Genomic DNA, 13,115 nt, shown 5'->3' with positions numbered 1-13,115 from the left:
GAGCCACATCTGGGCCTGCAAAGCACTTGCTCCCGGGGCCCAGGATTATAATTGTTAGCTAAACACTGGTTTCGCCTGGGAATATCAGTGAACCGCGTTTGACATAACAGCTCATCTATTTTCCCCAAGACAAAGAATCTGAATAATTCCTACAGAAAGTTTAATGTAATTAACTGCAGGACCGGCGGGGGGGGGGGGGGGGGGGGGGGGGGGTGGTTGGGGGCTGGCCAACCAGCCCCAGCTCTCAGAGGGCCCAAACTCTCATACCTCTCACATCCACTGGAAGTTAACTGTTTACTGTAACAGTAACAGGCTGTGCCCCCCCACCCCCCACAGCTGCTCAGTGGACACCCCCCAGCCCCCCCCCTGGGGCCACACAAGCGCACAAACCCAGCTCTCAGCTAACAAAAGGGCCCTGCCGGGAGAAATGGGGGGGGGGGGGGGGGGGGGGGGTGTGGTCACAGAGAGCGGATCCATAGCAGCAGAAACCCCCCCCCCCCAGCACCTGCTGGCTAACAACGCACTGGGGAGACAAGTGCGCACATCCCCCCCCCCAAACACAGACAGCCTGTTTTGACATTAAAATTGTCCGGAAGTTTCTGTGCAAAAACTGAGGAGCATTGGGAGAAGGAAGGATGAGGGAGAGGAGATAAAAGCAGGATGGGGGGAGAGGGAGAGGGAGGGGGGTTCAGAAAAAGGAGTATTAGGAATCTGCTGAAGGTGACAGTGGCCACGGCTCCAGCTTATTACAGCAGTGAGGAAGAGTGAGTTTCTCACAGAAAACGGGCCTGACAGAACTGTGGCGGGGGGGGGGGCGGACTGCCAACAGCAGCAGGCGACAACAAGGGCCCCCACCGGACCCCCCATAGGCTGAGCTTTCAACAGGAGCCATGAGAGATGGGTCATCAGCTGAAGGTGAAGCAGTCTGTCACGACGGTCACATGACGGTCACATGATCACACCCCTCAGGAGCGTTAGCGAATCCGGCTGCCAGGGGCGTCTGGGGTCAGCGGGAAAAACTGCACGCTGGGGAGACACCAACCCACGCAACACACGGAATCTGAGAGCAGGCCTCCGCGGTTGGGGGGGGGGGGGGGGGGGGTCACAGTCTAAGGGGGCTCCTCATTGTTCCCGCACATTGCAATGCAGCCCCAGTCGATACACAGGGTGCAGAAAGGAATGGGGTCGGGGGGGCCGGAGCCGGGGGCTAGCTGTTCATGCACAGAGGCAGATCAGATCAGGCTCTTCCTACACATGCTGATAAGTCATAAGTCACGAGCCCTACAAGCATGACAGCGATTATACGGACATAAACAGAACCAGGCGGTAAACCCCACCCCCCGTCTGCTGCATGGGCCGGGGGTTGGATCCGAGGCAGACGCTGGGCCCCCCGGACCCCTAAAAGCAGACGGCAGGGGCCACGACCAGCGGCACCATGGGAATAAGCGTCGGACGCTGCAGTCCGAACCGACTGGGCGGCCTCCAAACGCAAAGCTGCTTTGACTGAGTAACGTGACCCGACATCCGGTGCATGGACTGAGCAGCCTTGTGCCCTGGGATAGGTCCTGGGCTCCCGGTGACCCAGCGCTGGGAGGGAGGGATGGATGGATGGATGGATGGATGGAATAGATGTTTAAAGTGGAATGAAGTCAAAACAGACCCTGAGACAGTGGTTCCATTCTGAAGTTACACCAAAAGTTCCGGGAATCCAGCGAGAAGCGCATGAAACAAACAAAATGGGGGAGAGCGAGAGTAAACTGGCAAGCTGGGGGCGGCAGGGCAGAGATGCAGAGGTGCGAGAGCCCAGTAAGAGCAGCCTCACTGTGGAAAAGTACATCTGAAAAATATTTTCTGTTTAACTAGTTTTTGCAGGCCAATCTGGAAACCACCGAAGACAGAGGGTCCCATACAGGCCGGGCACTGGACCCCGGACCACCGGAGAGCAGGCAGAATCAAGGCGGGCGCACCTCATTGGTGGAAAATCCATCACCGCTGTGTGCAGGACACTCACATAATTCTGTTCTTAAGAGCCGGCCGATTTTCCTAACTTAAGTGGAACGGTCACAGCCTGCACTGGGCCCAGACCGTTTACCGCGGCGTGCAGGCACAGAGGAGACGGCTGACACAAAAATCCTGAAGAGAGATGCACACCATGGACCGAAACATCTCCGAAACGGTCGGCGGCCAAACCACTGCCGTCACGGTGATTCACACGGGCCAACACCCTGAAATCGGAGCGGGCTGAGTCACGGACACGACAGCTGGAAAGCATCGCCAGGCCCGGCCTGCCAGATCGCGGCAGATGCCCGGACGATCGCGCGCGGAGGAGCTGCTCCCGCCAAGCAGACTGTGTGAAATCACAGGAGAATCTGCTGACGAGAGAGACGCCGACCTGCTCTGTGTCACAAACCGACTGCCGACCGGGGAGCCGGAAAAGGCCCTCGCTGTTTGGCACCGGGGAATTTCACATACTTGGACAGCAGCAGAGAGGACAGGGAGGAGAACAACACGGCTATAAAATGGGTTCCTTTGGGGCCGTTCTCTCGCTCTCATGAGAGTCCAACAGAATCTCTGTGCCGAAGCCCTGGGTATTTAATAATAAATAGTGTAGCCATTACCAAACCTGTCACGATAAAAGCACCAAAATAACTTGTTACAGGACCTTCTAGAAGCAGTGCCGATGAAACTAAACAATTTTGTTACCGAGGGCCACAGAAGCACAGCACCTCCTTTCCGGAGGACCCCAGCCATGGGCAACAAGGCGAAAGCCGTTAAGCAATCCAGCAGAAAGCCCTGAGCAGAGCCGGGGCACGAAGTCGCACACACCAAGGGACACCTCATAGAGATTCAGGGTAAAGAGGATCAAAACAGTGCCTGAATCTAGCAGAGAACAAGACTGACAGTACGCAGGCTGTATGGGTGTATCACACAAGAACGGAAAGGGGCAAAGACAGTCCCAGTACTACTGACAGACACACCTGGTGCTCTCCACAGGTCGCTCAGTACCCAAAGCAAGGCATTGTGGGAAATATCGGGGTCTTAACGTCATCACAATACTGAGTCACGGCCCCCAGCCTGGAGAGCAGGTACAAAGGTGAGAGAGCCTCTAGTTCAAACCAATCTCAAGGCTGTCTGCTTCCCCCCCAGGCAACATGAAATGGTGCCTTCCTGTATGAGGGTTTGGAGCATTAAGTTCCTCAACTCATCAACCAGCAGCCAGTTCAGAGGATAAACTGTGGCCCACATTTGCACGTGAGACCAGAGTCCGGAGATCAGGCTACAGTAATGGTGCCTTTTTACTGGACTCTTAAAACTGTCTACAGACTAATTCAATTACACCAGCCATGGCTATGTTGAGCTACAGCAGGCTTACTGTTACCATGGCTGTCTATGTATGTGTTAGAATGTGACGTCTTCACGCTCAGCTGTACCATGAGCTTGGAACGTCTAATGCACAAATACCTGCCCCACACACGTGGTAAAAACTACAGAAATCAAATGTGACTGAACAGCTCCCTCAGTAACCATGTTCATGACAACCGGAGCAAAACAGAGAATCAGGATTTCTCAGCAATCACTCAAACTATGAAATGTAGCCAGTTTTATACACATCTGCATCAGTGTCTTAAGCAGGGTTCCAAAATTTTGGTCCTGGGGGGACAGAATGCAACACACTGTGTAGATGGGGAAACCTGTCCTTACTTACTTTTTACAGCAAGCAGTACATTTGGTAAAAACTGTAAAACTAAGTAAATAAAAAGTACAATATAACAATGACAAAAAAGTATGACAAAAAGATCTAACATCCAGCAAAGACGAGTCTATGTATGATTGCCGTTTAACTTTAAGCGAAAGGCCTGATGGTCAAGTTGGGACAGGCTGGGAGAAGCTGGGAGCAGACCCCCCAAGGATCTCCGGAGAGGGTGAAGTCTGCGCTGACATCCCCGTGCGTCCCTCCGTCTGCTGACAGCTCAGTACAGAGCGGCACCACACACACTAATGACACGATAAGACCGACAATTCACACTCTCTCAAAACACACGATATAATCACAGGTAACTCCAATTATAGGCAATTCCACTAAAACCATAATGAAAAAGCAACGCGAAATACCGCAAAACTAAAGAAGGCTAGTACAGTATCATCATCATTATAGTGACGATGACTATATACATATACACACATACATACATACATATACACACACATGTTAATAAACATTTTCATGGCGCTTTTTAAAATTGCCGACCCATTGCAAACTGTTGTATTATTCAAAGGGAAGTGAAATTCCATTTTTAACATTTCGATCTCCTTAAAGCCTTTACGCGGCATCTTCGCGATCTCCGGGAGAAAAACAGCGCAAGAAAAGAAAAAAAAAAAAGACATTACAAACATACCGGTACGGCTGAAGTCACACGGAGAGTTAAGGACAGAACAAACGGCAGAAGAATCAAATTGGCTAATCTACAGAGGAACACGTGGATCCTGGCTGATGCTGTGGCGCCGCGCCGCTCCCGCCGCTTACCGAGCGCAGCCTGACCTGGGCCGCTGTCGCTGAGGTTGAAGCCCCCGGATCCGATCGCCGCCTCCACCGCGTCGCAGCTCACCGACTCCGGCTCGGCTTGTGCGGAGATGAAAAACACCGCCAGTGTGCAAACTACTAAAAACCCTGTTCTTGCCATGATTACAAAAGTGAAAGATGGAAAAATAATAAAAAATACTAATAAAACTAAAAAGACCGCTGTGTTACTGTCCTGTTTTTAAGGCGTCACGGTGGGGTCCCATATGTACTCAGTGCGCTCCGCTCGCCGACTCCGTCTCCAGTCCGTACAGCTGGTTGGTTTGCTACTTAACTAACCAAACTCTTCGTAAACTTCGTCTTGTCGGCGTCTGAGTGCGCAGGCTGTGCAAAGTCCTTCCCGGAGAATCCTCCTCTGAAGACCCTATGTTAGTCCTGGCATTAAACGCTCCTTCTCCGCGTCCAGCTCCGCGCTCGCCCGGCGATCCGCAGCGAGAGGGCAGGGAGAGAGCAGCGCAGGGCGTACGGGCAGCGCATGTATGTCTGCGGGTCTTCACAGCTCAAATGCATGCCCCCTAATATAAATCAAGGCTCGTAAAATCAATGAAACGCTCCGGGTGGTGCGGCCGGCGTTTCATCCAGGACGAGCGCACTTTTGCCTGCGGGACCTGTTGCGGCTCAGCCTGCGCACCGGGACCGCTGCTTGTATGCCTCCCGTAAGCCCTGCGCCCAGCCACTTCGGCTGACATCCAACACCGCCCGGTGCCTCGCCAGCGATCTGGACAAAAGACTACCCGCCCCGGTCACTTTATGCGTTTAACAACTGTTTTAAGACCTGCTCTCCCTCCCCCAGCCGCCGCATTAGTCATTGTGAGCCGAATGATTAAACTGATCCCGTGTCAGTTACTAATGGGGGGGGTTGGGGGTGTGGAGAGCTGGGCTGGCCCCGCACAATACCTGACGTGGACTTTCGCTAGTTGTGGAGCCGGGAGGGGCTCCAGTCTCGAACACCCGGGGCGATTTTAACGTGGATCTCGCAAATATGTCTTTTGCGAGTTATTTGTCTTGTGTCTTTCGAGCAGATTAATTCAAAGCATGTGCAACTGTTTTCTATATTCGATACCGACGTTCTTGTTTTGGAAAAAAATGTGTATTGAAACTGTGATGATACGCATCTTCTAAGTTTGAATCATTTCTAAATGAAGCGGTGCGGGCTTGCCTGCTCTCTACTCCGTCCATCCGCAGGCGCTCGGTTTGTAGCGTAAACACCGCCTCGGCGCTTCTATCAAAAGCCATGACACTGCATTCTACAGCAAGAAGAAAAACCGAATCCGCTAACAAAGTCTTACACGCACAATAATAAGGTAACACGATGTACCCGATCGTCAGATAAAAAGAAAAAAGAGAAGAGGGCGGAAGAGAGCCGTGTCTGTGTATATGTGTGTTAATGAAACCCAGAATACAAGGAGCACCCAACACCCCAGCGCGACTACAGGAGAGGGCCCAGGGCAGGCTCCACCCTGTCCTGACACCGTAATAAGGCCGGCAAATGTTCCATGAATTCAGAGACGGGATGTAAACAAGGCAGCTGCTTCACTGAGACACGTGTGTAATGAAACACAGCTGAGCACTAGTACCTGCTAAAGCAGAAAACGTTCCCATGGCCTCTTCAATTACTTGGGTCAGCAGTAATTCTGTGGACAGGCCTGTGTGAGGAATGTACCATGTTGAACAAAAAGGGGGGCGGAGGTCTCACTCAGATGTGGGGGAATCTTTGGTGATACAGGTGCCTGTCTCGGCATCGGATGTCTGTTGATGTCGTCTGGCACAAGGCAGACAGCGTGCAGGCCCTGACGCAGCCGAGCGCTGGGCTCAGTTTGACCTGGTCAGCGGGGTAGTTGGAGCCTGATAGCGACGGCCTCGAGGTTCAAGCATGCGTGGGAAGTTATGCAGGGAATCAAAGGCAAGCTCCCAGGATGTACATATTTCCATCAGCTCTGTATAATACATTTGAGATGTTTATCAGATATATAGTCTGTGTATCAGTGGTGATGAAGATGTTTGGCTGAGAGTTAAAGATGCTGTCAAGGAAGACAAATAGTTTTAATCAGCATCCATGAAGCTTTTGTTTAGTTATTGCTCAAGCACTGTTTGCTTGTTTTGGGCACCGACTCAAATCCCATGTTGGAAAATTCTGAAGGGAGGGATCACTCAGAAAGAGAGGAGAATGATTATTTTTTTTCCTTATGCATTTCAAGAAACTCCTTCATTCCCTCCATCGAAGTAGCATCTCTGTCAGCTTGAAGGACAATTATAGAAAATAAAATCGAGCTGATTTAGATCGTCATGTCGGAAGGTGGTTCCTCTCAGCTAAGGGTCACGTTAACCTCTTATCATACAGCTCTGCCTTGAGAAAGATCCGGCAACATTTGGGACGTGACATTGTGAGGGACTCTGGTACACAGGAGTATGGAGGATAGGCCGTGTAAGAGAACCCCTCAGAAATGGACATGAGAGCTCTGTCTAGAAACGTAGGATTCTTTTCCATACATCCAGGGTGTCCCCATTTTAATGCCTTATGTTTCATGGGGTGGGCTTTGCATTCCCGGTAAGCTTCTACTGAATATGGATGTGTGGATGGATGGATAGATGTGTGGGTGGATGGATAGATGTGTGGATGAATGGATAGATGTGTGGGTGGATGGATAGATGTGTGGATGGATGGATAGATGTGTGGGTGGATGGATAGATGTGTGGGTGGATGGATAGATGTGTGGATGGATGGATAGATGTGTGGGTGGATGGATGGATAGATGTGTGGGTGGATGGATGGATAGATGTGTGGGTGGAAGGATGGATAGATGTGTGGGTGGATGGATAGATGTGTGGATGAATGGATAGATGTGTGGGTGGATGGATAGATGTGTGGATGGATGGATAGATGTGTGGATGGATGGATGGATAGATGTGTGGGTGGATGGATAGATGTGTGGATGGATGGATAGATGTGTGGGTGGATGGATGGATAGATGTGTGGGTGGATGGATGGATAGATGTGTGGGTGGAAGGATGGATAGATGTGTGGGTGGAAGGATGGATAGATGTGTGGGTGGAAGGATGGATAGATGTGTGGGTGGAAGGATGGATAGATGTGTGGGTGGATGGATGGATAGATGTGTGGGTGGATGGATGGATAGATGTGTGGGTGGATGGATAGATGTGTGGGTGGATGGATGGATAGATGTGTGGGTGGATGGATGGATAGATGTGTGGGTGGATGGATGGATAGATGTGTGGGTGGATGGATAGATGTGTGGGTGGATGGATGGATAGATGTGTGGGTGGATGGATAGATGTGTGGGTGGAAGGATGGATAGATGTGTGGGTGGAAGGATGGATAGATGTGTGGATGGATGGATAGGTGTGTGGGTGGATGGATAGATGTGTGGGTGGATGGATAGATGGATGTGTGGGTGGATGGATGGATAGATGTGTGGGTGGATGGATGGATAGATGTGTGGGTGGATGGATGGATAGATGTGTGGGTGGATGGATGGATAGATGTGTGGGTGGATGGATGGATAGATGTGTGGGTGGATGGATGGATAGATGTGTGGGTGGATGGATGGATAGATGTGTGGGTGGGTGGGTGGATAGATGTGTGGGTGGATGGATAGATGTGTGGGTGGGTGGATGGATAGATGTGTGGATGGATGGATAGATGTGTGGGTGGATGGATGGATAGATGTGTGGGTGGGTGGATGGATAGATGTGTGGGTGGATGGATGGATAGATGTGTGGGTGGATGGATAGATGTGTGGGTGGATGGATAGATGTGTGGGTGGATGGATGGATAGATGTGTGGGTGGGTGGATGGATAGATGTGTGGGTGGATGGATGGATAGATGTGTGGGTGGGTGGATGGATAGATGTGTGGGTGGATGGATAGATGTGTGGGTGGGTGGATGGATAGATGTGTGGGTGGGTGGATGGATAGATGTGTGGGTGGATGGATAGATGTGTGGGTGGGTGGATGGATAGATGTGTGGATGGATGATGAAGGTGTCCTGTTGAAGTTAACTGTAATGTCCAGCTCCCAGGTCCAGTCACAGAAGGACTGAGACTAAGAAAAGCCCTCATTTGAGCTCTGTGAACCTGATGATCTGGGCAGTGATCACCAAGTGATGGATTCCTCATCCTCACTGAAGATGTAGCAAGTGTGAGCCAGGAAGATACAGGTTAGACAAGATTCAGCCAACAACAGGGAGAAACTAAAGTGCCTCAAGAAAACCGAGCTTAAACTGTGATCTTCTCCCACTGGATTGTCTGAAGTGTCCACAGCGCTCAGTAACTGCCCCTGGATGTAAATCTAAAGAGCTCCCCCCTGTGGTGAGGGTGGGGTTTGTGGGGGCAGGTGAATCTTCTCGGAGAGATGACCTCATGTGTGTGAAAAGCACACAAACATGGACAGAAACCGTTCACATGCCTCTCCAATGAGAACATCAACACAACTCATATTGGTTTATTTTTATTTTCCGTATTTGAAAATAGGCGTGTTTAATGAAATAATATTTACCAAAGGATTTCCTTATCATGTCTCGCGGCGAGGAAGCAGAAGAAGCTCTCCAATAGAGCTACAGAGCGACGGACGACCAGGGAAAAGAGGAAAGAGGCAGAGGTGAAGTTCTGAGATTTTAAAGCGAAAATAGCTAAATACATTAAATAGCCAGAGGCCTATATAATGAAGGAATACGATTTAATCAAATGATGTCGGATCAGTGGGAGGCTGGCGGTCAGGTTTGTGAGGTCTGTGATCGTTTTCACAAAATGGCTTAAACTTAATTAAACACCCAGCATAGGTCACTCTGAATAAAGTTCAGTGAGGCTAATCCAACACAGACCCGGGATCTCGACTGTGTTCACATTAGAGCCGGGCCAGTTCGCCTGTCACACGCGGGCGGACCATGCCTGGAGACTCTGGTATTATGGGCTGGCGCTGTCGAAGATGACCTCACCCTCTTGCTAAGGAGGATAAAAATGAAAGCAGACATTTCAAACAAATTGAAGGGAAACAATAAAAGCACTTAAATCTGTAAAAATGCAACATTGACATATTCTGCAGTCTGATATGGGTAAGAGTTATCCAGGTGTTGTAAAAAATAAATAAATAATCTATTTAGTGGACCAGGAAACCACACAGGACGAGGTGCCATTTGATTGGCAAAGGAAAGTCACCTGACTGCTGGCCAGGCCTAATCTGGTGTAAAACTTCATCTGTCAATCTGCCTCTGCGAGTCCCAAATCCCCCAATTAACCATTCTTCATCACTGCAGTGCTGGCCTCTCGCTGGGCAGAAAACCACAGCTAAAAGACATTTTGCCCAATTACTTGTGTGTTACATGGTCTTGATTCTCTATTGACTGTTTACAGAGAATCTGTCTCTATATTGAACGGCGTCTCTCTGTTAATTATATCCCCACTGAAGGATGAATATATGCAGCAATATAACATACGAGTTAGAATTTTCTCTAAGGAATTTTTTTTTAATCTCCATGGTTGTGGGTAAAGGGTACAAAGAGACACAACTATAGCACAGGGATACAGAAAAACTTCAGTGAGCATGCCCAATAGACAGCCACATGCACATGCTTCCTATTGGCCCTTCCGGCTGTCAATCAAAACACCGCCGGGCAGTTTATGTACAAATCCCACTATATGCACTTGCCCCCAATAATGTCCCATACTAGTTAAGAAGACTATGTTGTTTACAGTGTAAAATTACTCACCCACTTACAATCACAGACAGCTAACCACTAACAATACCATTAAAATCATCTTTATCCAGGAATGATTCTTAACAAAAAAAACATTCACATCAAAATATCCATAGTCGTGGGCCATTCGCATGGTATGGCGAGAATCCAGGCTGGACACAAACCAGATAAGGAAACGATCTAGAAGAATTTATTTCATGACTGTTCCTTAGTTGGCCACTAAGTAGTAAAAAGACCTAGGAGCGAGTCATTCCGATGAGTCAGTGTGCCGAGGCTGTCCCACGATTGGGGTGGGACGAGGCTGGGAAATGCAGTGGTTCCGGTCCAATATGAGCACTTTACGACAGCGACCAAGACCACCATCAGAACCACGCGTGGCGAGACAGCACTGAAACTTCAGCACATCTGTCATGGATTAAAGACAACATATAAAAAAGACAAGGTTTACAAACAGTCCTCAGACTTTATAGTCTCAGAAGTTTCACAAGACTGTAGTTTGTGGGATTCTTGGATTTCCTCGAGGAACTCGGAGCAGAACGGAGACGGTAAACATCCAGTGGAAATGGTCAGTGAGCCCGGAGCAGGGTCAGGATGGACAGGGTGAGGACGGGGGACCTGAGGAGCCCAGGGGCGGCGCCAGCCAGCGCCCCCCCCCCATCTGCGTCCAAGGGAGGCAGAAACTGCCCGGTGAAGGCCAGGTCATCCAGGTCCAGGTTGTCTGCGAGGTCTGAAACACAGAATGGGGAGACGGTGGTTGAGTGTGAGCGTGAACGACATATCAGAGAGGAAGCGGGAAGAGGAGGGAGCCGTCGCAGTTCCATTTCAATTCAGAAGCTGGAATTTCCCGGAAATTTCAACTGGAACACCTCCTGAAATCAGAATTCCGACTCAGAAAGTCGGCGGCACCTCTGCAACTCCGACCTCAGAAGGCAAGATGGCTGTGCCCTTTATCAATGGAACTTAAAGATGTAGTTATATATTGTTTATTAGCACTTATGTCTTATTAATGCCTCATTATATCAGTCGTACGCACAGTACTGTCCAACCGCTATCTGTGGACATGTTGCTACGGTGTTTCTATGCACAAAATTCCACATAATGTGTGGTTATCAACTGACATTGCTAACAATGGCAGACAATTAACCAGACTAGAACTCAGGCCTGTTTCAGAAAATAGGATTTCTTGTTTAGCTGGATAACTTGTCGGATTTATGGTAGTCTGGGTTAAATGTAAGTGAACAAAGATTAAGGGCCATTTAAACTGGGGTACCTTAAATTTGACAAGTTATCCGGCTAAGCAAGAAATCCTGCTTTTTGAAACAGGGACTTGGCATTGCTAAATGCCTTTCCGACTTGCATCACTGCAACACGGTTTACTCGTATGTGATGTCATTCCCAGCTCCAACTTCCAACCTCTGAGCTAAATGAAACGCAGCATCAGGCAGGAGCGAGACAAGGCTGTAGTGCCAACCATCAGAGATCAATCAGATGACAGAGGAATGTCCTGAAATACGTCCAAGTGCCAATCGCAGCTCGCTAAACAAACCCTGAAACAGGAGGAACGTCGTACAGGAGAAAGGGGGGCAGCTCCTCTGCAGAGAAACGGCAGGTTTCGCACCGTCCGTGGGAAGGCTCCCACACCCGGTCACTCAGGGAGGGGACACAGTCCGGGAAGAAGCATACAAGACGCACGAGAGCTCAGAGCCTTGGCTCGGTTTGGCAGGGGCCAGGCAGAGCACATGTTCTAAGCACATGTGCTGTCTGGCGGTACTGTGTCAGCTGGAGGGGGGGCGGGGGGGGGGGGGTATTGGCCACGTGCTGCTCCATGTTCCAGGCGACTGTGGGCAGAAGGAACTTAGGCTGTAGCTAAAGCTGAACCCCGCAGCAGGCTGGACCGAGCTGGGGGGGATACTGCCCCCCCCGTAGGACACTGACACTAATACTGAGCTAATACTGAGACATGATTTCTTCGCTGTTACGGCACTGGCTCAATGTTGGTCAAAGTACAATTAGCTTTCTGTTTGACACCCGCTGCTGCACCCCCCCCCCTAGTGTAATTTGCCACCATGACAGCAGAGCACAGCACTGCCACACCAATTAAAACAGGGATCTGACATGATAGCTGCTTAACACAGGCTGCGGGTTGCGGGGGGAATGGTGTTGTATGAGGGTGTGTGTGACGTGTAATCAGTTAATCACAATCGGTGACTTACAGCACTGCAGGATCCTGCTAACACACACACACATACTAGGTATCTAGATCTTTGTGGGGACCATCCATTTATTCCTATGGAAAGTACCCTAATTCCAGCAATGATGACCCTAACCCTACCCAGCCCCAACCTTAACTAGAAGTAACCAAACAAAATATAAGACTTTTTGGTGTTTAGTGTTTTGATTCCAGTCACAGATTTTTTTATAAATTTTAAAAATAACAAGTTTTTATCACATTTGGTCCCCACAATGTACTATATGCATGACCACACACACACACACACTCTGCATGAAGGTATTTGGCACAGATGCCCCTCACACATAACTCACATAAAAGCATCTTTGTGGGGGAGGCCAACGGCTCGCCCAGGTGCTGCTTATGAAAGCAGGGAGGCCATGTCAAACTGAGGGGGGGGGGGCTCCTCTCTCAGTAACCCGTCCCATCGTCAGGAGGAATGTGATGTAAAATTAAAATGTCTGGGGTGGGCAGATATCAGGACGGCTCTGTTATTAGCTGCAGGGTACAGCCCTCGCCTGCAGCTGGCGGCGGGTACAGCGAGGCCCCTGGGGGCTGGGTTAGCGTACAGGAACAGCAGCGGGGGCCGGAC

General features: G+C 50.0%; 2 protein-coding genes across 7 annotated transcripts in view; both read right to left on the bottom strand.

The window, feature by feature from the left end:
* Window positions 1–6,206, bottom strand: part of LOC111834609 (glypican-6-like) — a 28,876-nt gene extending 22,670 nt beyond the window's left edge. For 4 of the 6 annotated variants that reach the window (XM_023794099.2, XM_023794102.2, XM_072706313.1 and 1 more), the window contains exon 1: window positions 4,526–5,422. In XM_023794099.2, the coding sequence (XP_023649867.2) occupies window positions 4,526–4,682 (157 nt within the window). In that variant the 5' untranslated portion in view covers window positions 4,683–5,422. Of the gene's footprint in view, window positions 1–4,525; window positions 5,423–6,156 lie in introns of those variants that run through there. The other 2 variants (XM_072706315.1, XM_072706314.1) reach the window with 2 other exon arrangements.
* Window positions 6,207–10,074: 3,868 nt separating this feature from the next.
* The window catches only part of LOC111860562 (glypican-3-like), a 76,466-nt gene continuing 73,425 nt past the window's right edge, over window positions 10,075–13,115 (bottom strand). Inside the window, exon 8 of the mRNA XM_072706542.1 lies at window positions 10,075–11,020. Coding sequence (XP_072562643.1) covers window positions 10,860–11,020 — 161 coding nt within the window. The 3' untranslated portion in view covers window positions 10,075–10,859. The remainder of the gene's footprint in view (window positions 11,021–13,115) is intronic.

The sequence above is a fragment of the Paramormyrops kingsleyae genome, chromosome 24 (genome assembly GCF_048594095.1).
Source record: "Paramormyrops kingsleyae isolate MSU_618 chromosome 24, PKINGS_0.4, whole genome shotgun sequence".
Classification (NCBI taxonomy): domain Eukaryota; kingdom Metazoa; phylum Chordata; class Actinopteri; order Osteoglossiformes; family Mormyridae; genus Paramormyrops; species Paramormyrops kingsleyae.
The sequence above is the reverse complement of the archived record's forward strand: the minus strand, read 5'-3'. Positions and strand labels throughout refer to the sequence as shown.